This window comes from Typha latifolia, chromosome 6, assembly GCF_019914945.1.
Source record: "Typha latifolia isolate L0001 chromosome 6, TyphaL0001v2, whole genome shotgun sequence".
In the NCBI taxonomy this organism is placed as follows: domain Eukaryota; kingdom Viridiplantae; phylum Streptophyta; class Magnoliopsida; order Poales; family Typhaceae; genus Typha; species Typha latifolia.
In genome coordinates, this window is record NC_133091.1 from 13,301,289 (window position 1) to 13,326,881 (window position 25,593).

The 25,593-nt window shown below is 36.4% G+C and overlaps 4 protein-coding genes across 5 annotated transcripts; 1 reads left to right on the plus strand and 3 right to left on the minus strand.

Annotated features, from left to right (window-relative positions):
* Window positions 1–1,920: 1,920 nt before the first annotated feature.
* Window positions 1,921–4,953, minus strand: LOC140790945 (uncharacterized). 2 transcript variants are annotated; one of them, XR_012109493.1, is made up of 4 exons: window positions 4,810–4,953; window positions 2,677–2,719; window positions 2,322–2,593; window positions 1,921–2,239 (listed from the first exon to the last, which is right to left on the minus strand). XR_012109493.1 is itself a non-coding variant. In XM_073141265.1 (3 exons), the coding sequence occupies exons 1-3, from the start codon at window positions 4,882–4,884 to the stop codon at window positions 2,376–2,378; spliced, it is 336 nt and encodes a 111-aa protein (XP_072997366.1). In that variant the 5' UTR covers window positions 4,885–4,953; the 3' UTR covers window positions 1,921–2,375. The 2 variants fall into 2 exon arrangements, 1 of the variants encoding a protein (XP_072997366.1); XM_073141265.1 differs by having other exon boundaries at window positions 1,921–2,593.
* Window positions 4,954–7,678: 2,725 nt separating this feature from the next.
* On the minus strand, window positions 7,679–18,435 carry LOC140790708 (cysteine-tryptophan domain-containing zinc finger protein 3-like). The gene is made up of 12 exons (XM_073140910.1): window positions 17,905–18,435; window positions 17,199–17,271; window positions 16,975–17,108; window positions 16,510–16,884; window positions 15,101–16,425; window positions 14,369–14,820; window positions 12,618–14,216; window positions 12,248–12,534; window positions 11,997–12,157; window positions 10,357–10,517; window positions 9,524–9,684; window positions 7,679–8,299 (listed from the first exon to the last, which is right to left on the minus strand). The coding sequence occupies exons 1-12, from the start codon at window positions 18,040–18,042 to the stop codon at window positions 8,108–8,110; spliced, it is 5,058 nt and encodes a 1,685-aa protein (XP_072997011.1). The 5' UTR covers window positions 18,043–18,435; the 3' UTR covers window positions 7,679–8,107.
* A 2,747-nt stretch (window positions 18,436–21,182) lies between these two features.
* LOC140790943 (uncharacterized) lies at window positions 21,183–23,149 on the plus strand. The gene is made up of 5 exons (XM_073141262.1): window positions 21,183–21,366; window positions 21,505–21,665; window positions 22,524–22,585; window positions 22,656–22,742; window positions 22,828–23,149. Exons 1-5 carry the CDS (start codon window positions 21,251–21,253, stop codon window positions 22,882–22,884), a joined length of 483 nt encoding a protein of 160 aa, XP_072997363.1. The 5' UTR covers window positions 21,183–21,250; the 3' UTR covers window positions 22,885–23,149.
* Window positions 23,150–23,453: 304 nt separating this feature from the next.
* Window positions 23,454–24,603, minus strand: LOC140791190 (bidirectional sugar transporter SWEET12-like). Its single transcript, XM_073141604.1, has 4 exons — window positions 24,404–24,603; window positions 24,135–24,296; window positions 23,788–23,907; window positions 23,454–23,687 (listed from the first exon to the last, which is right to left on the minus strand). Exons 1-4 carry the CDS (start codon window positions 24,527–24,529, stop codon window positions 23,454–23,456), a joined length of 642 nt encoding a protein of 213 aa, XP_072997705.1. The 5' UTR covers window positions 24,530–24,603.
* Window positions 24,604–25,593: the final 990 nt, after the last annotated feature.

Below are 25,593 nucleotides of genomic sequence, written 5' to 3' on the forward strand. Positions count from 1 at the left end.
CAACAAAAATTAAAATCTCTTGGGGAACATCAATTGATCATGAATTAAAAGATGAAGAACCCTACTAGCTCTTAATTTAGTATCAGCAGATCTATCAGTATTCTGTGCCACTTTGTTATAAGAGATGTAACATACAATATATCTATATATATATATGTTTAAATTTCACCTGCTTGTTGTCACGATTTGGCCATAACAATCTTAGTGTATATCATTCTAAATAGAATGTTATAGACTTCGTGCTAACTAATGGACCATTTTGAGTGTAAACTAATTAATAGAAAGTGATCACTGTATGGATTCATTCACAAAGGAAACTTGGTAAGCTTTATTATTGTATTCCATTATGTTAGCATGTTTGATACTTTATTTCTTCTGTAGTGTTATCTAATGTAGGCTAAGTGAAAGACTTGTGTTAAAGAATTATTGTTTTACTCTTATCTTTTGTGTATCAAAGTTAAAATATTTTCCAGCTCTATTGAAGTTAATGAATTGTTCTAATCACATGATTAGACTCTTTTCTTAATTAAATTTGCTAGAGAGTGCTAATCGGATATTAAGTAATAAAAATCTATTTAGGAAAAGTTTTATTTTGCTCGTATCTTTCTATGTAAAACTCTATATTCGAGAACAAGTAAAGTTAGGCTTCTATGAGTCTAGCTTGAAACTTTTAATTTATAGAAAGTTCATATTTTTGACATATTGAGTCTCTTATTATCTATAAATATTTCAAAATTTGAGATTTCTTCTTAACTTGCTAGCGTTTTGGTATTCACAAAATTAAAATAAACGTCTTTAGTATGATATAATTAGCAAGAACTAACAAGGCTTTCTTTAGTGCTTGTGGTTGTCGCTCTTTGAATCTAATGGATTGAAGTTCGTCTAATTCTGTCAAGTCTAAATAGTAATCACCATTGCTAGGATATCTAAGAATTTTCGAGTCATGCGACTGCACCGGCCGACGGATTATGATGCCGTGGCCGTGGGCGGCCGTCACGGGCCGAAAACAGGCAGTAGGAGAACCTCCCGCCGGTGAGACGCGCAGGCTGCGCGATGAACAATGCAGATCCCGGCGGTGAACCCGTTGACGTGGGTGCACCCGAAGACGACGTTGGAGACGGACTCGACTCGCGCGTTTCCGTCGGAGATGGAGTCGCCGTCGTTGTTCTCGATGCTGTAAGCGTATTTGGAGTCGAAGCAGTAGCAGGCGGAGGTGGACCGGAGGGCGGATGGCGATGGAATAGTTACGTCGGTGGTGGTGGGTGGAGACCAATTGTGAGGTTGGGATGTGGGGCGGATGAGCTTCCGACGAAAGCCGGATTCTGGCGGCGTAGTAGCGGCGGCGGTGAAGGCGAAGACAACGAGGAGAAGCCGTTCCTTCACTTGTAGAATAACTACTATACTAGTTTAGCTATGCTCATTTTTTTTTTTTTCAAAATTGATATAAAAAACTTATATCTGTTTAGATTAGTATGATGTTTGGTTGTAAATAATACAGTAGCATAATTATTATATTTGAAATGACAGTTCACAATGTAAAATAGTAATTAACAAGTATAAAAATATTAGATAAAAGATGAGAGGAAAGAAAGTAGATATTATTATTAAACTAGTATTGAGATAAACTAATGTTTAATTACTATACTAGTTTAAAAAAAGCTTATACTGGCATACAATTATTGCTTATTTCACATACGGACGAAGGTTTAATATGTAAGATATTCTATTCATCCCGGGGATTTATAAAAACACTGTTAAGGATCCAAAGCATTTCTCATTACTTGTAACTTGATTTATGGTCTCATTATTATCCTCCCTGACGTAGTGAAAGCAGTTGCATCTGGTGACACTATTGAGGAAGGCAGTGCACCAAGACCGTGAGTATCTGAGCTTAATAGCATGTTATCGAAGAAGATGAAATAAGGTTCAATGCGAATGAATTAATATGTTGATTCTATTGAATACTAAAGCAAAGATATCAACCTGTACAACATACTCTAAACTATTTCAGCCATACTTGCAACACCAAGCAATGAAGGATTTACTCTCCAAACATCTTCGCAGGCCGATGAGAGGTGTTTGATGCTAATTGACAGGAGTTAACATTCCATAAACAAGATTGTGCGACTGATCTATAATCAAATCCCTGATCAAAAGTACTCCAAGCTAGCAAGTAGGGCAGATATGTGTATGTAGTATATCCTTCAGAATTCACAAGGCAATTCCATCTTTAGGCCACCTGCAAGTAGGGCATATCTTCTGCTCATGCACAGACCAAACAAAGCTTCATTAAAATGAATACTAGAGCACAGTGAATCTACATGTAGCAGGAGAAGTGAGAAGCATTATAGCTAATTAAATCTGCAGATGAGGAATCAAAAAATTCGATCAACGGCAGCTTCAACATATCCCCAACCATCTTCAACATCAGGCCCCATCCAATAACCAGATATAATTCCACTGGAAATTGTGGCCAAACAAGTGCCAATTGCGATGCAAAAATGTCTGCTTGGCATCACTATATTAGCAGAGCATCCGATGTCCTTGCCAAATTTCAAACTAATCCACTTTTCTTGTTTGAAGTACTTCAAAGCTGCAAACATATGTGCAGATAAGGGTCAAGGCGAGTTTATACATTTAAGGACAGGACATGCCGATATAAGAGCAGGGGCTTACAGTCGCATGCTTCATGTGGTACTTTTTCTACAACTTGTGCTTCCTGCCAGAAGAGTCTAGGAATTTATCAGCGCAATCAAGGATAACAAAATGCTATCTGCTTTAACCTAACTACATGCAGAAACTTTACAGAAAAAGAGCACATGTTAAGGGGTAAGAAATTAGAAGTACATAACAAATGCAGGACTATGCAAATCAGAGAAGAAAAGAATACGTATTCTGTAATTGCCTGACTGATAGATAACAGGAGTTAACAGAGCATCCTCCATTATTTATACAAGATATTGATTTCCCTAGGTCTTGGAATATAGAAACGAGTTGACTAAATCTTTTATTCATCTGTCATAAGACATCTAAATCCAGCATTCTGGAAAGGCAAATTATCTTGAATCTTGTATTTCAGGACAGTAAAAGATACCTTTGCACATGTAGATATATTCATTCGAGTTTATCTCAAATGGTCAAACCATACAACCTTTCCATTCTTCTTGCTTAAAAGTTACTCCCAACCTCTCCCCTAGAGATTTTTTTTTCCTCCAAAGTAAATAATGTTTTTTTTATATTTGCTTTTTCCTCTTTGGACATCCAAATATGGCCAGAACATAATGTTCTCATCATTCATCAAGCCAAGGATTTCATATCCCAGGCATAACCCATTCAGGTACCTTGCTGGTATGGAACTGTACAAGCGGACGGAACAGTAGTGTGTGTTAGACTATATGGCATAGCTACCGTCAATAGTCAAATGCCTATTATTATAAATACATGAATCAAGTTATCAATTGAATTACTTATCAAGACAACATTAAAGAAGACAACTTGAGATAGAAAGTCATGCATAAAACCAGTGTAGAATCAATATTTCAATTATATGCATTTAGAGAAGATGAAGCTGCCCAGGAGATAACAATGTTACATTGAAAGACTCAATAGCACAATTCTGGATCCCAAGGTTAAAGTTATTGTAAGGTGGGAAAACATGAATTGCTCCATCTGAAACAATCCTTATGTCTATAACAAAATATTGCAAAACATACAGGTATGTACACTGATATGCAGTAAATATGGAAAAATTTCTGTAAAGTAAAGCCATTAAACCACTTAGTAAAGATTAACTGTTTCTGTAAGCAAAACAAAGCCAAGCTAGTTAGTATCTTTCATAATTCTGTGTTGAAATCACTACAAGCCCTTTGATATAACACTTAGTAAAGATTAACTGTTTCTGTAAGCAAAACAAAGCAAGCTAGTTAGTATCTTTCATAATTCTGTGTTGAAATCACTACAAGCCCTTTGATATAGCTATCGCCAGGATAGCTATAATTTTAAGTCCCCTATCATTGATATAACAATTTTGTTCTCAACAGTTCACTACTGCAGTAGCCCTGCAATGATTCATAGAACTCATAGAAGGACAACCACCAAATTCAAGCAAGATACTACTCCATGAATTAAATAACTCAAAAGAACACGGATATCCTTAAAAGACAAAAATACTATAAGCCCATTGGGACATCCGAGAAAGGTTCAATTGTAATTCTCATATCGAAACACTAGTGTTACAACATTATAAATATTAAATAGGAGGGTAAAAGCTTCATTTTTTTTACAAAGTAATCTATATCTATCTCCTTGAGAATCGATAGGGCAATCATGTAACTTCTAGATTGAATACTGTCTAGAACTATCAATAATGTTGTACAACACGGTAACTCAGAAGTCAGAACAAGAGAAAACCTAGTTGGCTAAAAGTAAGAATTACCTAGCACTAGTGTAAAATGTCCACTATACTTCACCCTAATAGATTGCACCAAAACCTTAACAACAAAAAGATTAAGCCTTTCTGCTCCCATTAACTAGATTTCCTAATCAAGATAATATAACAATGGAAAAATATGGTTCAAAACCACATATGCGCGTGAGAATGCTTATACTTGTTAAATACATATACCACCAAAAGAGTTCCAAAACTTAGATGACGAGCAACACTCAAGGTGAGTGTGAACTAAATTGCATAAAATTATCTGAAGTATGAATTCTAAGGCGACTAAGTTGCAGAAAATTTAGTTAGAGAGCACACAAAAAAAAAGAAAAACGAATCGGGTTTGGCTCGAACATTCCAACTGCTTTAATTACCTCCTTTGCGGCGGCTCTCGGGTTATGAGGAAGGAGAGAGGGCAAGAAGAAGAGCCTGCAGATTGCACAGGCCATGAGAAAGCTTTCGTTTCTAATGGTAAGAGTCGTAGAGACGAGGGAGAGTGGGGTTTTTGGAGAGGAAGATAACCCTTTTGCCTCGAAAGGCGGCTTTTTGCATTCTAATACCTTTTTGGAAATAGAAACTTCCAATTAACCCCCTATATTTTGGTAATATTATGGTTACAGCCCTCTATAGACCACTGTCTACTGGTAATCCGACCCTTCTATTTTCTTAAATTATCATATGACACCCCACTGGTATTTTTAGATTTATTAAAATATTTTCTAGAGTTAAATACATTTTATTCAGGACTAAAATCATCTCCTTAAAACTTTGCTCTCCTTACAAAAACTGCCAACAGATTAAAAATATATATCCAAAGAAAAAAAAAATTTGGATGGATATTTGGAAAAAGTGTAAGAAAGGTTGGGTAATACAAAACAAAATTTGAGAGGTAAACTAATTTTAGTCAAACTATAGGGACAGATAAAATGTTTTTAATACATTTTTCTAATATGAAAAACTTCCTTTAAATTAAAGAGAATGAGATAGACATTTGCAAAATTGCATCACAATTTTTATCGTATCATCCTAAAAATATGGAGTTCAAGGGTTTTATTATGTTCGAAAGCAATATTAGAATAATCCAAAAGTAATAGCAGTGTATCATATATCACATCATTCAATAAAGAGTTACATTATGTGGTACGATGAGATAAATTAGTAATTAATAACTGTTCAAAAGAAAAGGTAACATAGCAGTCATTAGCTGGAGCACCAGAATATTGGAGTAGTGCTTCATCCATTCCAAGATTGACTTGAAAAGTTTTTCTTTTTTTCCTACCATAATTGTATGGGGACAGTATCAGTGAATCAAATCAAGAAACAAATTTATTCTTGTTACTCTATTGCAGGTAAATCTCAGTTGCCCTTGCCATTGCATTTCAAACTTGTTACTCTCTGCAACCTGAGAATAGCAAATAGACAAAAGTTAATGACCATAAATGGAGATTATTATCAACAATGGCCCTCTGACAAGAATTATGCAGTGATGAAATTTTAAGGTGATTTATCAACCAGCTACTAATGAGCTACTGTCCTGTCCTGCCAAATATCCTACATTACCAGCCAAACAACAATCAGATTGAATTTAGATTCGGATTCTACTCATACATAAAACCAGACCAAAAACCAAAATTCAAATGTGAATGATTTTAATCCAACAGAAATAAACATACACTAGGGCAGATGCACAAGTACAGGTCAATGCCTTGTAAGAACTGCATCAAGTTTGAGTATTCAGGTAAAAAGAATTGATCATCCTTAAAGGTCTTCAAACATCTAAATTGAAAATGCAGCATGTTACCATTGATAACCCATTAAACAGTTACAATATTTATAGCATAAATCTGGTCCTCCTGTGACCATTCCACATGAATATGAAATTTCCGTGACAAATTCCTTTAGCACTTTAACATATTAAAATTACAAATCTTAATTTACAGAGCAGACTATTTTACTGGCCACTAGTTGATATTACAAGCCTCTAGAACATGAAGTTAGTTTACAAAGATTTATTAATTACAAGGGTATTTCAAATCTTGTAACCATTTGATGCATCACAGTGTTGTTACCACACACTCCAGATGTTCAAAATCATAAGAATGTACATCCAATGTGACTAAGCTTTCAAATTTGTTGGAAGCAGCAGCAAAAATTTACTCCCTTATTTTCACATTCAAATAAGATCCGTAACTTATCAATGCTCAAAAGAATCTTGCTTACAGAAAATAAAAGGTGAGAAATGGTTTAAGAGTCCATAGGTAAAAAATAAATCAAGGAACCACAACCAGCAAATCCTGGGATCAAATGGGTTATTCTGATAAATCAGGATTAACCTGCATCAATAGACGAGAAGAGTAAACTTAATAATTGTTATCATTTTTGCAAATCAACAAGGATAAACACACCAGTATTACTAGGTGATCAATTTACAATTGATATCCACGAAAATTGAAGACTAACCGTTACATTTTAAAACTTCAAGAAAAGAGAATTACAAGAAGAATACTAGACCTTTACCTGAATTTGATTTATTTTAGTATCAATGAAGAAATTTTAGACTAGCAAAATTTTCAATTCATTCATAAGAATATTCGTTTTTAAATTTTTTTGTCTTTACCTTTTAGCTTCCATATACTGCTTCTTCTAGATCCTTAACTTTTTATCTTTTCAAGTAACTCCACTAATTCCTCCTCTTCCTAAATATTTCACCTTAGTCTTCCATAAATGTCCTATATTGGACGGTATCTTCTCAGGTATAAAGTGTAGAAAAATTAAGTAGATAGTCTTACCTGTTTGAGTGAAATGATGGAAGTGAACTACTAGTTCAGAGTTTCTGTCAGCGGAATGAGTTGATATTTAACTCGCATCCCCTGCAAAACTGTAAGAAATTTTCTTCCGGTTCAGAAACATTTATCTCATCCAAAAGTGCTAGAATCTTAAATACATGATTGTGGGCACTAATGGGACAAAAAGTTACATATTCTGAAGTCTAAACCGCTTAAATCTGTTCCAGATATAGTCATTTAACATACTTTTGTGGATTACCAAAGTTCTAAAACAACCTGCAAAGATCAACTAATTGTTCTTTAGTAGCAAGTCTGAGTAATTCTATACGAAAACAGAAACAAATCACTTTACTTCTTAGGGAACACAAGACGGAGAGAAAAAGGAAATTGCACAACCTGCCATGCCAGTTGTGCTTAGATTTTGAATCCAGTTTTCACATTGCAGAACCAGCTGAACTTCATGGAAACTGATCTATATATGATTGACTGCTTAATTATGTTTCTCAAAATTTACAATAACAGGAAAAGAGAGCATGAACACTTGATCAATTTCCTGTAAGCTAATATTCCTTCTCAAAGAAAGAGATAAAACATTGCATGTAATGTCCCCAAATAATGAAAAAATAAAATCCTACGAAATTTTGAATGTCTCTATAATCAATGAGCTGATGCTATTATCCATGTTAAAAGCACCAAAGGCTGCAAAGAATACAAAATTGGCAACTTTCTCTTTGTACACATTTTACAGATAAATTTTGTGAAGCCCTTCTCTGGTCAAAGGAATGCTATCGTACAAGTGAAAATTGTAATACTTGTCAACTCATGATGACAATGGCCACCCAAAGTATCTATTCACAGGGATGATGTTTCCTCAATCTTTAACAAATTAACGAGTAATAGACTCCATTGAAAGGCGTACAAGTCGCAGTAGCCCTTTAACATTGTGAAAGTTGAAATCAAGAACTCTTTTTACTGAAGCAATTCCATCGCGCCCATCCTTCTGAAGGTTGATACCAGCGGCAGCAACAGCAATCTGTGATTTCCTAGTTGCTTCGAATGCACAATTTAGATCATTTGTCTGTCATCAGATCAATTGAAAACACCCTTAGATTCTCCCTCATACTAATCATCAATCAATAATAATGCACATTCATATCATTGATAATTTGATATACCTCACTTCGAAGAAAAATTAAAGTGACAATTTAACAGGATAGAACCGTTTGGTCTAAGGTGAGGCAAACGGAATCTAGGTTTGGTTTCCAAGCCAAGCCTAGCTCAGGAGGAGCCAAGGTCTAGTATGTTTAGGACACTGTTAGAAGATTGCCTAACAAACATAACTCCATAAGAAACTATACATGCCCATTCTTTGACTAACATTAAGAACCAAGGTTCTTTACCAGTTATGCTAAGCTATTTTTCAGTAATTCCTTCTTGGTTATAACTTATAAGAAGCTAGTTTCCCAATAATAAATATCTCAGATTCTTTAAGAGCAGTCATCATATGGGATTCAGGTTCTATAGCATTCATTTTTTGTACTACTGGATAAAAACAATTAAAAGAAAAGCATACCTGGTATCCCAAATGATAAGACCAAAATAAATTCTCATGAAGCAAATTTATGACACTTCTAATAGGTAACACAACAATCGTGAGCATCTAATGTTCTCAAAATGTCAATTTTTCAGACTACAAAATACCTAACAGAAGTTAAACAAAGGTGTCATGAAGCTCTCATAGCAAATAGAATATCGTGAAGAGCTATCGGAAGAAATTGCAACAATAACCAAGCCTTAGTCCCAACTATCTGGGGTTGGCTATACAGGCCCTTCTTCATTCATTTCTATTTAGTGCAATGGTTCGTGTCAAATAAAGTGCTATTTATATCTTTCTTACTAAGTTGGACCATGTAAGTTGCGGTCTTCCCCTCCCTCTCAAGGAAGTGAGGAACCTTTTATTCGAGTATGTGGCCTAGATTAGGCATGTCCAAACTCCAAACCGTCTTTTAATATATTCTCGCATAATTTGCTGGTCATCAACTTTTGTCTAATATTATTGCTCCTTATTCTATGTTTTCTAGTAATGCCACACATCCACTTTAACATCCTCATTTCAGTTACAAAGCTAACAGAAGAATTTGGGCATGCAACATATGGTAGCTCTAGACTAGTGGCTTAGTGGATTTTACATTCTTAAATGCATAAGTACATGAAATGAGTCCAAATTAGTAAGAGTTACAAATGAAGAGAACTACCAATTGGGTCCTACATCTCAGCTATAAAGCATAAAAAAGCAACTTACATAGTTAAGCAACCGCAGCAAGTGGGGATGGTTACGGGTAGCTATTACATGGTTGCCAGCAACTTGAGGAGAATTAACACCCTTCACTAAAGCAGCCTTACCTAATGTACTCTGGTTGTTTAAATTATCAACATCTGAGGCAGAAGATGATGGTGATTCACCTACAGTAAAATTATGAAAATGTCAACATTTTGCATCAAGCTCCACAGGAGGACAGGAAATTGTAAGTATATGGGACAAAAGAATAAATGACAGATTAATAATGACCACATAACATTCGAGGGGAGAACATTGAAGAAATTGTCATACGGATGACAAAGTATTGTCTGAATGCCAAAAGAAACATTTCAAGAAAATAAAAAAGAAGGGAAATAGCCCAGCTTGAACATATTTGAAAATTTACTGAATTCACAACATCCTGCATGAACTCACAAGAAGCTCTAAGCATCAGCGAATTTTTTTATTTATTCCATGAGAAGCTTGTTCTGACTTTCTGCTTTCTGTTACATGCATCTTGCACAGAATAAAAGTTTAAAAAAAAAAAGATTATACCTCAACAAGAATAATAATTCTAGACAAAATTAACTCACAGAGTTAACTATTGCCATGTCTTTTGATAAGAAAAAAAAACAAATATCTAAGAGGATTTTGGACTAGCAATCCTATTTTCTCATTTTCTAATAAATTTCTCTAGTTATAATAATAAACACCAATATTATAAATCAAGCAGGAGACCATGCCAGCCTATTATTTCTAATTAATTAGTAGAACATTAAGATAGAGAAGTTACAGTAGCAGAAAAATAAAGTTCAACTGGCAGATATTCAAGTAACCTGGTGGAACCATTTGTAGAGATGTCTGTAGTTCATATAGATCTTTACATGAACCAGGATACTTGTAGTATGCAGCCTTGAGATAGGCCACTTCAACACACTTAAATGCCAAAGAAGCAGCAGCCATTTCCTTGTATCTCTCATATTCATGGGCACAAAATCTGTCAACAAAAGCAATAGATAACCAAATAGATGAGCATCAGGTGTCACTTTTAAACCATTAATACCTCAACAATCTGCAATATAGTATAATATCACCTCTATTTTAAGAAAAGTATATGCATATCAAATGGAAATAGTAATATTGGACTAGGATGCTATCAGTAGATTCTTCACTGACAAGTACTCAGCTTAAACTAAGAATTCTCATAATAGAACATGCTCTCAATCTATAGGAAAGAGATGGGAATCTTTACCTTCATAGCCAACTTATTAGTCCAGGTACACAGACACAAACACACAGAAAAAGAAAAAGAGAAAGAAGACCCACAAAAAGAAAGAAAAGCCAGAGCTCAAGTTCACAATGCTCATAATTTCGAAATTATGCAGGCAATGGAACTCCGAACTCAGAAAAATCTTCTCAAAAACAGTGTGCATGCCTTTGCTTGCACCCTGAGCTTCTTGAACTTGACTTGGGACTGGAAGTAGGACTTTAAAGTACTTGTCTCCAAGGAAGTGAAGTTGGAAATTGTAAACCATTCAAACTGCCTGAAGTAAACAACCTAAAGGACTACCGCTTTTCAAGAACTGGACTCTGAGTTCTGATGCTGGGCCCCCTCCTATGCTAGTCCAAGTTTAACGCTTCCCTGAGAGAAGCAACAAAATGTACCTCCCTTTGACTGGACAAACACCTTAATTGGATACAATTTAAATGGAACCAACAAGACCCAACCAATCTCACTTTTCAGTTCTCAGTTCTAACAAAATGAATGTCTCGATCTCTTCACTCACAGCAACAAACTTTGTGAACTTGAGTTCCTGCACTATGGTAATCTAAATTGGAGCAACCACATCTTAAAAAGATCCAGGCCAGAAACCCATATTTACAAGAATTGCAGTTAAACATCCTACCTCTCATGTTATATGCATTTGGGTTGTTAAAGCATCAGCTCTAGCTCTTAGTTGTACATCGTAGATGGACGTGGCACAACTATACTTCCAAAATTTAAATTTCCAGACCAGGAGAAAACCATTCATCAAATGTCTTTTAAATTTTATTTGGCGAAATGAAGATAAATAAACAGGTGACTATAATTAGATGTTACTTATTGCTTTAATTGCAAGAACCTTTAAGGACGTCTAATCAGCAGGACCCAAAAAGAAAACATGCTTGTGGAAAGTGGAAACTTGCCAGTAGCATATGCTATGTTTAACTAATCCAGCAGCGGAAGTTAAAGTTACAACATAAGATGATGAATTTAATAATTTATAATAACTTATAAATTCTCGGTTGTTTTCAACATAATCACAAAGAACAATATCTTTCAGATCAGAAGAAAATTGTATCCCATACTAGGATTTCCTATTGTCATTGGCCAAAGGATATAATTTGGTTCGCACTTTGTGAAAGTGAAGTTGTTGAATTGACAGCTATACTTGGAAAACTAAAACACCATGATTTAACATAAACTAAAGCTTACTCGCAGAGTTTTGCAGTCTCAGAATACATTTGCATAGACTGAGCTGCATCCCCTTGTTTCGAGCTATCAAAACTGAGAGGTTCCCAAAGGGATGCAACATCAAGAAATTTCAAGGCTGCCTCAAAGTACAGGCCCGTACTTTCAAGTTCTGATCCTTCACTCTGTAAGATATAATGTATACCCAGAAACTCATCAATCAAGTAAAAGAAGATTGCATACAGAAAGCAAAATAACAAAAAGACAATGTTAACCTTTAAACGGTTAGCTGTATGTTTCAAATCTCGAGCTTCTTTCAGGACAGTATTTGCGGCAGAATGACTATCCCTTCTAATTGGACTTGAAGTGTATGGAGGATTAGGCATTGGTTGCCTCGAACTTCTATATTGAACTCCATTCAGAATGTTAGGCTTTCTTGACTGTTTCACCATGCTAGGTGCATAAAGATTTACTTCCTCAGTGGAGTACAGTTCTGACTTTCTTTCCTTGGCAGATGACAAATCCACTTGAGGGCCCAGGTCTTGTGTTCCTTGCTTATCTCCTGTAAGTTGTGAATTATCAATTCCAGATTCTAATTCTGATTGATCATTATGATCTGAACATAATGATATGAGAACATTTTACCTTGGAAATATAGAAATGGTTTAATTTCTTCATGACTAGAGACACCACATTTAACTTCTTGTGCTACTGCTCTTGAATTAATATCCTTAGGCTGATCATGATCTGAGGAAGGGCCATCTGCAACCGAACTTTCTTGAAATCCAGAACATGAATTATCTCTTCTACCTAGACGAGAAAATTTTGCATTGTGGTCTCTCTTCCCCAATACATCATTCTTGTTTTTCTCAACAACATTATAGTCCTCAGCCCTCAGTATTTCAGGATGACTGTTATTCTCAGAAGTACAGGCAGAAGCTTCTCTAAGACAGGTGCCACCATTCTCCATAAAATAAGGATCCTTGTTTCCACTAAAGGATCCGGAAATTCTGAACTTACCAACATCAACATTAGATCTGCAGCTTCTATGTTTCTCCTTGGAACAGGAAGATGATATCTTTCCTGACTTTGAGAGACTCAAACTGTCCAGACATTGGTGATCATTCAGCTTATCAATATCTTGACCATAATTTCTTTCTGGCGCTTCACCAACAAACTTGCTATCTTGATCTAATAGATTCCTATAGTCACTGACCACCTTTACCTCTTCAGCCTCATGTGTTGGCAAATCATCACGTAAAGCCTTTTCTGAAGAACCTAGCATCCCAGATTCTCCAGATCTAGGAGATTCTAAAACTTGTTGGACAAGATAAGCTGTTTCATTCCTGGACTTTCCATTACAGTTGCTTTCCCAGTCACCTTCAATATCTGAACATTTTTTGGGGCTCCCCAGGACTGATGAACCAGCTTCATCTTTTCCAACAAAGTTTCTTTTATTATAGAGGATCTCGCTGTTGCAATTTCTCAGCGGAGATGAAGAAACTGACTCTACTGGAGAGCCCCTTGCTTCCAGAAAAGAGACTTTGAATTTCCAGGAGCCTGAAATCTTTGAAGAGCTAGAAGTAGCTGCTGTAGAAGCTTGTACATAAGCCACATCCCTCTTCAAAGAGTTTGTACAGTCCAATGCTTCTCGAGGAGGATGTTGTTGGCTCTTTCCAGCTGCTTGACCATTTTTATGTTTCACATCCCTCCTAAGCACCTTACTATCAGACTTTGGTATCTTTGACTTCTTTTCCTTTAAGACCTTTTCTTTGCTAAAATGTTCTTTAGCAACAATTAGACTGTCCACTACGTGCTGGCTACTCTGCTGACCTGCCACACTGTGCTGAATCTCCTGCTGCTCTTTCACTTTTCTTCTCTTAGTAGAAAAATCCATCTTATCGGATCTTTCCACACCTGACCTGCTAAAATGTTCTTTGTTCTCCTCATTCAAGAAAGCTTCATCTTCATCTTTGAACCTCTTACTATATGCAGATTTTCCTTTTGATTCGAACTTCTCCTTGCAGGAAGAAACATTGCTGTGTTTCTTTGCCATTGCCTTGGCAGAAGAAACATTTATCATGTCTGGGACCACCATTCCAGCTACATCGGATTCAGTGTTCCAATCTCTGACAAGATAATGTGAGTCTTCTTTATTGATTTTCTTAGATGCTCTAAAATCATCTTGATGAATAACTCTTTTGCTCTTTAATTTTGAATGGCTGTTGCTTTTTTCCATGCCTCCTGTACCAAAGTAAATATATTTGTGTTACGGTAGACGAAGAAAACTAAAAATGTGAATATCACAAGCAAATATTTAATAGATAAAGCAAAAGAAAATACATAGGTATCCAAAAAATGAAGGAGAAAAGAGCATGAACAAGGAAGCATGGCACCTCCATCTGAATAGCATCCTAGGTTCTTATGCTTCTCCTTGTGCTTGATCATCTGCTTTTCTACAGTCAAGCCCATTGATTTACTCCCATGCCCCAGGCCAGCTTTGCTCAATGAATTTGTTTCAAAAGTGTACTGATTGGCATCATGTGGAATATTATTTTCCATAGAGGACTGCTGGTTCTTCTTTGCAGAATTTGCACCGTTGGAATGATTAGCTACAGCAGATCCATTCTTGGAACCATGTTTCTTTTTCCCAGCAGTAGTGTTACCTGGCATTGTATAATCAAGCCTTTGAGTAAGATGCAGCCCACCTTCCCTAGCTATGCTTGAGGAAGCAACATCATGATGACCGCCCAAAACAATGCCAAGTTCAGAGGCAGGGGCCAAGTACAGTGAATTAAGAGCTTTCGTTGTTTCCTCCTCACTAATGTCACAACTATTCAATCCAGGTCTACATAAAAATACTCGTAGATTAGGAAATAAAAGACTACAAGTCTAAATGCTGAAGAGAAACAAAAAATAATCAGCAAAAAGAGAAAAAAACTAAAACACGAATAATGTTTTTTGAATAGAAATAAGTATTGCAAGACAGTAGCTTAGTTTATAAACTTGTGCCTTTAGCTGACATATAAATATATTTGGCCAGCAAAAAAAAACGGAGCAGCTATGAAAAAGAAAGTCAAAATCATGCCCAAGTACACGAATAATGCATGCAATTAGGAGAAACTTACAGCCAGTTAAGCAAACTGCAATGCCATTTCTTTGGAAGATTATCAGGGTTGCTCTCATAGGGTAGGAGACGCCATTTTTGACATATATCACAACAAACCCAATGTTCCTCTATTACGACAGCAGCAGAGGGTGCTGGAGCTGCATCATTGCATGCTGAAGGCAAGGGCATTGGCTCATTAAAAGAATTCTCAGAAATTTGATGTTTATCAATGTTTTTACTGTCCGTCTCATTTTCAGGGTACATAAAATTCATTTTTTCTTTATGTTGTACCTCTAGTAAACCAGTTCCACCTTCCATCATGCCCCCAATTACTTCTCCACGAGATTCTTTCAGTAAGTCACTACCCAATTTCCTATGGGATTTAGTTTTGATTTTCTTCACGAGCTGATCTGCTCTTGCATGAGAGACTTTCTTCTTTTCTTTCACTTCTTCAGAAGATTGAATAGCCCACATATCCTCTGAGAACTCCACCAATGGTGCAGCACTATTTTGAGTTCCCTGCTGTTTACTTTTCTCCTTAGACCATTTGCCCCTGCCTCCTTGTTGATATGAAATAGTTTTATCAGATGATATCACATTATCCACAGATCCAACAGTCTGGTCTTTCACCATCTTATATCCTTTTGAATCAGCATTGTCTATATCAAGATTTTTCTCAACTATTGCCATGTTTTCTTTTTGTGGATCAAGATGAGAGTCATTATAGCTAATCATTTTTTCTCCTTCCAATGGCTTCTCTAGCATTATTTTATATTTCAGTTTCCCCTTCTGATGTGTGTTAGCATCTCCTGACTTTCCAACCTTACTACTTCCCGTACATTCCATCAATTCTTGTTTGTCCCTTACAGTTTTAGGCATGCTTGTGTTGGCCTTCACTAACATGTCCTCTGTCTCCTTTGAGTATTCTAACATTCTACCATACCCCTCTGCTGGTGCTCCAGGAAAGTCTTCTTTTCCCTCAACAATTCTTGAATTGGATGCGAGTTGTCTGTCGAAGTGGTCAGAAAGAAGACCTTGTCTTCCTGAAATATCCTTGTCAATATCACTACTAGAGATTGTGCTAATGCAATTTATGCCTCCTGAATTCTTCACATCTGCAGACAGCCCTTTCTTTGCATCATGCTTTCTTCTCTTCATCTTGCTTTTCATGTCCCTCACTAGAGTCATATCAGTAGAAACTTCACATGTTCCAGGGGCACTCTTGGAAAACATGCTTGATTTGTACTTTTTGATAAAAGGAACGACCTTTTCTGTCAACTCTAGATAATTGCTTCTGAGTGGTGAGAGCAAAACCCCTTCAGGAACCGAAAAGCATGCCATGATCTGTTTAATGATTACGAAAGAAACATTTTAAGCTCCTTAAAAACTAGGAACTCTTTCATGAGTAAACAAACAAAGAAAGTTAACCTTGATAATGGTCTGAGGAGATTCATCAGGCATATCACGAAGTTCATTAGAAAGCCCATCGCTCAAATCTGGACTGTCCTCAGAGGATGAAGATGGAGAAACATCAAGGCCCAGACCGCTGTAAATAGCAGCCTTATTTTTTGCCAAAAGGTTATTAGAACCAACTTTGATGCGAACTTTCAAAGTCTTCTGATCACTACCATTAACTGGTTTACTTAGCGAATCATACGGCCGATCTGGAACAGATGTCCTTTCACTGCACATACTCATACAGTTGCCCTTTCTGCCTGAATCATCTACCGGCGGCACTATTGCTGAAAGGTTATTTTGGGAACTAGAGGATCTTATCACCACCGACGGAGTCTGGTGTTCACCCTGGAAGAAAACATTATCAGTCAACATTAAATTCGTCATCAGCAGGTAATAAGATTGCAGAACCAAGAGGGAAAATTAAAAGGAACATACCTCCAATGACATGTTACAAGGAGATCTTGAGGCATTTATGTTCGCCTCCTTAGATGGGCTCCTAGGTTGCGGTAAAACCAAAGGAGAACGTTGGTAGGTTGGTAAAAATGATCCATACCCTCCAAATTTGGCTCCTATCAAAGATCAATACATGGACACCGTCATCCAAAGACACCTTAGATACTGAAGAGATAATAAATACTCGCTACTGTGCGCCATCTTACCCAGGTTCTCTGCAGAAACTCCACCCTCGAAGTCTTTCTGGAAATGTCCCAATACATCTTGAAGTTTTTCATCCTGAAATCAATGTAAGCTGGTTTTGTAAGAAAGATACTCCTCAGAAGGAAAAAAAGGAAACAATGAGGGTCACCCAACTTTGCGAAGTGCATATATGTGTATCCTGTGACCATTTATGATTTATGACTCCTAAAACTATCTTCTTCCAAATTCAATAGACAAAAGTCCTAAGAACACAAATTTATCAACACTCCCAAACAAAAGGGAAACTAATAGATGCATATTTATCAGGCTTAGGAGAAAGGCACTATTGAATATCTTTTGTAGAGTTCCTGAAGAAAAAAAGTGGTCTTGAAAAGAGAAACTTGAAAAGGTCATCCCTAGAAGACAACAATCTGCACAGAAATTTAAAAATAAAATAAAATAAAATGCAAAGGGTTCTGTATTCTTACTTAGGCAATTTTCAATGCAATGTTTTCCGAATTCCAACCATTTCCATAATTTTGTTCAGGAAATTAACACTGCCATTCTAATCTTGACTACGGTACGGGCTTCAAGACTATGCTACGGGTTACTCTTCTAATCTTGACTATGCTACGGGCTTCAAAAAAATAGAAGTGTCATCTTTCACCCATACTAGAGACCAAAAGTTATCAAGAACTCAAAATAATATGGAGCAATCAACGGACTCACAATGTAAGAGAGCGCGACGTCCGGGTCGACGAGCGAATCATCGCATGCCGAAAACTCGTTTTTATCCATCCCGCCTCTTCCTCCAAACCCTAACCTTCTCCCTTCCTTCCCATTCCTACTTCTCCCAACTGAAAGCATCAGAATTGCTCTCCCCCTCCCCCTCCCCACAAATCGCACCCAGAAAGAAAGCAACTCCACTCCAACTCCTCTTTAAGCGCTACAAGATTTAGAAACCCCCGGGGGATCAAATCAACGGCGGCGATCGGCGGCGCCGATCAGCCGCGATTCGATTGGAGATTGCTCGCAGCCAACAAAACCCTAAAAGCGCGACACGGCGATCGCGCAAGAGAAGGAATGGACTTCTTGTGGTTTCTTCTCTCCCTCCCTCCCTCTCTCTCTCTCTCTCTCTCTCTCTCTCTCTCTCTCTCTCTCTGTGATGCGTTCGTTTCCTCGCTACTCGCTACAGAGACCGCTCTTCCGACGAGAGGAGAGACAAGAGAAAAGAGAGAGAGAGAGAAAAAACTTTTAGTTAATAATTATGTGGGCTGCTTATTTTATTATAAGGACACCACACGAATGAGCACTCCAATTTTTTTTCTTTTTTCGTAAGTCTCGTACAGTCGGGCCCACTAGTTATACGACTTAAAACAGTAAAAACTGTAGGGCCAACTGGGGACCCAATAGCTCCTCGACGCGTAAATATGGATGTATGGTTTGCAGCAGTGGTTCCTGCACTCGGGGATGCAGACAATCTACTCCGAATAGCTGGAAGTTTGCGTGCGGCCTTTACACAGCGTGATCCTGACCGTTGGTTGGGTATCCCCGGTTGACGTGTCCGTTATAGCCGGTAACAGTCCAGTTTGGCGGGCGAAGAAGGCGGCAGCTGCAAACTCTACAGAGACGGGAGAAAGTGACCCGGAAATGAGACCGTCGAATAGAGAGCCGATCCCTTAGAAGGCGATGAAGTGTTACATCATACGTCAACACGTGGGGATTTTGTCGGAGTGGATGGGTTGACTTTCTAGCGCAGCAATTGACTTTTGTCCGAGTATCACTATTTCGATCGGATAACGTGCAAATACGGAATAAGGAATTGGGATTAAAAGAAAAAAGGGAATAAACCAGAGTTATTCGGATTCCTGTTAACGAAATTAAGATATCTCACCTTTCTTATCTCAACTTTTGAATGACTGAATTACCCTTCTCTAAATACAACGCTTAGTAATTTTAGTTTACAACTATTATATTATCCTATCATAATTATAATATACTTAATAATATATTGGAATATATTTGTACTGAGAGCATTTTAATATGTGTTGTATAAGGAATCCTAATTTGACCAGGAATACTAGTTTATTTTGTTTTTAATCTCCTAGATGAAGTAGAATAAGGTGAGACTTTTTTTAGTTAAATTAATATATTTATAAGGAATCTATTAAATAGAATTAGGAGTGTATAATTTAATTAAGAGAAGAACATGAGCTGTAGGCACTTATATGAAAAAGGTTACTATGGGAGAAAAGAAGAAGTAGATTCTCTCAATCAGATGTTACCTTGCTTTCTTGATTGATCGATTTTTTATATTTTTCCCATGAATGTTTTTATTACATTTTTGTTTTCTATTTTATTACTATTATTTTAATTATTTTCTATTTGACGAGATCGGATCATAAGCTTATGATGGTTAGTCTTAAGCTGTGTATAATAAGTTGTATTAGAGCGAGAAAGCAATGAATCCCAGTAATATGATATGCCTAATGTGATGTCATTTGTGATGGTAAAATATGATGAATTAAATCAAAATATTCTTTAGTTGAAAATTCTAAAAATAATAATTATAAAACAAAATTATAATTTATATTTAAATTTAAACCTACTTTATTTCTCTAAAAAAATATATATTTATATTAATATTAAACTAGGAAAAGAGCAATTGGCCAATTTTATTATTTTTATCCCAACACTTTTCCTTTCCTTCTCAATCAAACACCCAAACAAGAAATTAAGATAAAAATTGTATTGAAGCCAGTAGAAGAAAATCTCACTTTAGACTGAGTTGGGATTTGCTTTCATTGTGGTTGCTTTTATGGGAGGAACATAACATAGTAAAGGAAACTGGTTTCATCATTTCTTCTGAGATTAAGGTAAAACTAGAATTACCTTCATTTTAACTCTTTATTGCTTCTTTAGTTTCCCTTGTTTTCCTTTTAATTAATTATCTTACTGATATTAATTGGGTTAATCCTTAAATTTTAACTTTATTTTGGAGGGGAAAAGAGAAAGTACTTTCAATGTACTAAAATACCCTCTTGGAACATAATAAGTTCTTAACTCCATTATTCTCCCTCTCCTCGCTTCCTTTTGATATCTCCGTTTAGACTCTTCAACGAACATATTGAGGCTAAGTCTCGAACTCGATTACTTAGTCTTATTTTTTATTTTTTAAAGTGTAAATTTGATTAATTATGAAAAAAATAAAAAGATGTTTAGTTACAGAACTAGTTTAAGAGTTTATGAACCAGTTCAAAAGGGATCTCTAAACTCAAAGCAAATAATGCCTTAGAGTTTGTAAATTTGCTTGTCTAGATGTGTATAGTACTCATCACACTTACAATAGAAAAAGTGGCAAAAAAAGAAAAAGAGACGCAGAATATCTCCATTTCCATCTCCAACTGCTCCCATGGTTCAATCACCTCATTATCCTTCTCTACAACTATGCCTTCCCCATCGCATTGTCTCCTCTCTCCCCTTTCCAAAAGCCAGTGAGGTCATCATCAAAGACAAATCCCTCAATCGGAAGCTCCCTTTCTTTGTCTTCATCAACCCCCACAACATCCCCCTTTGTGAGACCCTTACTCTCTCCCACCTCGTTGCCGAGACATGTTTGAGGCATGAAGTTTAGATTTCTAGTTTGAAATCTATTTCAATTATGATACCAAAAATTAGGTTTTTTCTAGTGTTATTATTAGTGGTATCGGCGACGGCAGAGACAGTGTAAGAAAATGAGTGTTAGAGTTCAAGAGTTCTACAGTAAATAAAGAAATAATAAAAAATATAACTTATTTTATTAACTCATTTATCTGATCCTCACAAACATAAGTAGAGTGTCGTATTGATCTTTTTAGTTTTTTTTTATCAACAATGTAGAGTTGAGAGATCTTTAAGATATATATGAAAAAAAAAATCAGACAGTTTAGGATCTAAGTGAAATTATCAAAAAAAAGAAGTCCCTCAGGATCCGCTAACCCATGGAATCTAACTTTGGGTACGGATCCGAAGGGCTTTTCGACTCAACTCTCTCTCTCTCTCTCTCTCTCTCTCTCTCTCTCTCTCTCGGCGAGCCATGGTGGGCGATGAGAAGTCTTCCCATCCCTTAACCGAAGACGAGCGGCGAGCTCTTCGTGGCAGCAAATTCGCCCCTCTTCCTGCTCCTCCGCCTCCATCTCGAATCCAACCCAGGTTCCTTTCCCGCCCCCCTCTTTTTCAGATTAAATAGTTGTGCGATTTGCTCTAGCAAAATCGAGTTTTTATGGAACAAATCTTTCGATTTCTGTGCATTTTCCGCTGAAATTTATATAAATTTTGTTTTACGAATAGATTGGCTCATCCGGGAGGGCCAGTAACAACGAACAAAGCTGCAGCTTTGGCGAAGTTTCTGGAAAGGAAGCTTCAGCAACCCGATGGACTCGAGTCCATAAACCCTGACCTTCTCGAACTGGCGGTGAAGAATGCGAAGGAGACAGTAAAAGCTAGCTGTGGTACGATTTTTCTTAGCCGTAGCTTTTCGATTGTTATGATTATAATGTGAAGTTGAATCTTTAGAAACTATACAACTTCGTTGAAAGATCTGGACCAGAAGGGTCAACAATTTGATTTAGTAGTTATGATGCTTGTATAAAGACACCGAAAGTTCTTTTATTTAGAAATTCTAGTAATTAGAATTAATGTACTGGCGGTTTTCTTCATACTTGGGAGTGTAAATCCTGTTTCTGACTATTTGTTCTTCGATTACTTTTAGGGTTTGCATCAAAGCTCCTCCTAATTTTCTCGTAGTAGCTATCATGTACTCATTATCACATTTGCTGTAAACTGAATTAGAAATTGAGAATCATAAAATAACCAATCTGAAATAGAGGGAAAGCAAGCAAAACTCAGTGACAGTGATATTTGGTCGAAGTCCATGTTTTTTTCTTAAAAGTAACGGTATATAAGTATTTAACCTTTCATGATATATGAACAATTGGCAGTATTCATTTTGCCTTGATCACTGTTTTGCTCACAAACTCAACCATAAGTGACATGGATTTGGGGAGAAATCAGGTTATGCTTAAATCCTTGTAATGATAGAGCGAAAAGTCAGCAACCAGTAAAATAAATTCCATATTGTGCACGGAAAGTTGCTACTTATATGAGAACAGTTATTCAGTCATGTACGCACATCAAGTAGAAGATAATTAGACAACTAGATAATTTGTGCTTCCAAAAAGTGGAGGCTGTGTAATCTGTTTAGAGTTTTCCTCCGTGACTTCTAATCGTTTCACTTTGTGAACACTGTTGTATCACATGATTGTACACATAACTGCGAATAAATGACCTGTAATTTTCATCGATCACAGGTGGCCCTTCAACCTCTGGGCGAGTCGTACGCCATGTTTCTTCTTTTGGGGACTCTTCTGAGGTACAGAATCAAGCATTTTTTTATATAGTATTTCTTACCGTCAGTGATATAACAAATTTAAAGCTTTCAGGTTTCTGGAGATGATCAAGAGGAAGCAGAAGAAATGAAGAAAAAGAAAAGAAAAAAGAATAAGAAAAAGAAAAATAAAAAGATGAAGGTAATGCTACTAATCTACTATATCTCTGTTACTCCAATATCCACATATTATTCTCTTTTTAATCCTGTTTCCTTCTTTAATGCAGGCTTTGGGAAGTCCCAAATCCCATAAAATTGCAAAAAAGAAAAAGTCCAAACTATGACAAAGATGGTCATCTAGATGTAGTTGGCAGGAGGAATTGAACTCCTGATATTGGGTGACTGATAAAGTTTTTTTTCCTGTTTGCTAATTGGTTAGTTTTTTTTTAACTTTATTTTCCAACAGTTGCAGTTGAAACTTGAAAGACAGGATCAACATTCAGGTTCATTTGATCACATTTTGATCAGGAAGCTGACAAGTGTCTATAATTGATCTGCTTGATGACTTCTACTTATGCTTGCATAGCAAATTCAATGATCATCTGATAATCTTTGGATTTCGGTGCTACTTATGGAAGATGAATTGTTAATATGTTAGCTTTTAAAAGTTTAGATCCTGGAAAAGGTCAGCCAATAATCACTTATTTTTGGCATAGGTTGTTAAAGATACTTATGATACAAAATGAGCAATAACATCTAGATTTATTTTTATCTCCAATCATACATGCAGAGACTGCTGAGCTGCTTACTAAAACTAGATGATACATTTAGTTCTTCATGAGGGATCAAAAGGTTAACGCTACTAATATTTTTCAAATCGGGTCAGTTTGAGGAGGTTAGGTTTTATAACTTTTTATTCCTCGCGCTTTTCATCCTGAGATATCGGGGATCCGCTTCCTTCGATGTATATTTCAGTTATGTCGCTCTTGTTGATTTCCTCTACATTAGGATTCAAGGTTATTGTAGACTTTGGATCCTTCTCCAGGTCTGTGAGTTCTGATACTGGCTCAGCCTTCTTTGCATTGGCATATATGAAGTAGAGAATTATCTGCACCATCCCAAAGAAGAAGCCCACAACATTTGGCACCTGATTCAATACACAGGATTTAATTGTATAGCAATCAGAATAGATGAAAAAAATTATGTGATCTAAGTACTGAAAAGTATCAATTTAAAGAGAAACTTACTGCCACGAAGATGTCTCGGATTAGTAGGCCATAGCCAAACCATGCAACTGCACTAAGAGTGAGGAAGAAGGACAGAGGAAATGGCATATATTCTACACTTCTGGTTCTTATCACTTGCCTCTGCAAAAAAAGAAGAAAAAAAGCATTCAATATGGTAAAATAGTATACGTGCCTTTGTGATTTCAATTCAGTGTTCCTTTTAATTTCTCTCATTTTCTAAATTCACACTATATTCATTCAATTTAACCTAGAGAAATTTAAGAAATTTAAGCACTGAAATTATTAGATCTATCTTATCTTATGTTGGTCGCAAAAAAAATTATAGTTGATTAACGACACAAACTTACGATGATACTGAGAGGAGCTATGAAGACGCCGACGGCCAAGGAGGCACAGAGAACCCCGGTGATATGGAGTCGTCTACTTCCCTTCAAAAATAACAGAGTGAAAAGAACTGAAGTTCCACACAACCCCACATTTAGGAAGAAGATTATCTTCAACGTGAAAACCTGCAAAAGATAACATTAATTATAATTTTCTAATTCTTCATCTGTTAACAATAACAGAGGTCTAGTACTAGAGGAAAAAAAGAAAGAAAAAGGGATAGATTGATTACCTTAGCTTTCTTAGGGGCATATACTAGATATATTATGAGGTAAATACACTCGGTGAAGCAACTAAAGACGTTAATGGTGAGCACCATCGAATCCATGGTGAGAAGTGCGTAGTACAACCATAGCATAGCACTGAACAAGGCCACTACATAAGGTACTGAATGAAATGACTCCGTTGATCTCTTCTTACAAATCCTGTAAAACGTCGGCCTTCAAATATATATAACAAAGTTAACTTTTAGTCGAATGTCGAAAAAAATCCATATCTTGCATGCCAAGATTCATATTAAGATCAAAGCAAGGTAGAGCTTACACCGGGGCAAGTATCACCATGAGCGATATGAGATTACCTACAAGTTAGAAGAAACCAACAAGAATTAGCTCTAACTGTGGTATATGTCATGCAACTCTAGGTACTAGAAAGTATATATATATATATATATATATATATAGAGAGAGAGAGAGAGAGAGAGAGAGAGAGAGAGAGAGAGAGTCGACCTAAAAGGCCTGCTCCAAAAGCCAATGGGTTGTGAATGTTAATGACCATTTCTCTTGGTCTTCCGAGTGCAAAGGGATGTTTGTTTGCCTACAGTCCTCTTCTCTCACTTACCTTAGTATTTATAGCTCTTATATTAGGTGGTGAGAAGCATTTTAATGCATGGGATATTATGTTTATCAATTGTATCTGATCATAAGATCCTAGCTTGGCGTCTTGGCTTTCCCTTCCTTCATCGCAATCTCCAATTTGTATGCTCACCTTACGCACTACCTATATATTTATATATATATATATATATATATATATATATATATATCACATCCTCACTTTAGATCTCTTTTCAACCTTAACATAGTTTGCACCTGACATATGTTGGCCATCATACATAATCCTTTCATGGCATTCGAAGTTTAGATGTTTTGTAGCATGCAGCATGCATGGAATGGCATGTCATGACACATCATGAGACGTAGAAACATCAACCAAGGGCTGCCGACTGCCAAGTAGCAGGTTTCTAGGAAATTCCTGCAATCACAGCTGCAAATGACTGGGATCCATGGATGGATATATATTCTCCAAATTGCACTATTATGTTTCATAATTAGTCAGTCCACTGATGTACCTTAGTCGGTTTCTATTTACCGATCGACGACAAAGATAATAAGCTTTAGTTCCTATGCATGTTTACTAAAG

Excerpts from the sequence above, each read along its gene's own strand:
- LOC140790943 (XM_073141262.1), top strand. The coding sequence starts at position 21,251 with ATGGTGGGCGATGAGAAGTCTTCCCATCCCTTAACCGAAGACGAGCGG. Across the intron at positions 21,367-21,504 it reads CCATCTCGAATCCAACCCAG|ATTGGCTCATCCGGGAGGGC; the intron begins GTTCCTTTCCCG and ends TTTTACGAATAG. Across the intron at positions 22,743-22,827 it reads AGAAAAATAAAAAGATGAAG|GCTTTGGGAAGTCCCAAATC; the intron begins GTAATGCTACTA and ends TCTTTAATGCAG.
- LOC140791190 (XM_073141604.1), bottom strand. The coding sequence starts at position 24,529 with ATGCTATGGTTGTACTACGCACTTCTCACCATGGATTCGATGGTGCTC. Across the intron at positions 24,297-24,403 it reads ATGCCCCTAAGAAAGCTAAG|GTTTTCACGTTGAAGATAAT; the intron begins GTAATCAATCTA and ends TATCTTTTGCAG. Across the intron at positions 23,908-24,134 it reads TAGCTCCTCTCAGTATCATC|AGGCAAGTGATAAGAACCAG; the intron begins GTAAGTTTGTGT and ends CTTTTTTTGCAG.
- LOC140790708 (XM_073140910.1), bottom strand. The coding sequence starts at position 18,042 with ATGCTTTCAGTTGGGAGAAGTAGGAATGGGAAGGAAGGGAGAAGGTTA. Across the intron at positions 17,109-17,198 it reads AGTTTCTGCAGAGAACCTGG|GAGCCAAATTTGGAGGGTAT; the intron begins GTAAGATGGCGC and ends GATCTTTGATAG. Across the intron at positions 16,885-16,974 it reads CTTGTAACATGTCATTGGAG|GGTGAACACCAGACTCCGTC; the intron begins GTATGTTCCTTT and ends GTTTTCTTCCAG.
- LOC140790945 (XM_073141265.1), bottom strand. The coding sequence starts at position 4,884 with ATGGCCTGTGCAATCTGCAGGCTCTTCTTCTTGCCCTCTCTCCTTCCT. Across the intron at positions 2,720-4,809 it reads CGAGAGCCGCCGCAAAGGAG|GAAGCACAAGTTGTAGAAAA; the intron begins GTAATTAAAGCA and ends CTCTTCTGGCAG. Across the intron at positions 2,594-2,676 it reads ACCACATGAAGCATGCGACT|CTTTGAAGTACTTCAAACAA; the intron begins GTAAGCCCCTGC and ends ATATGTTTGCAG.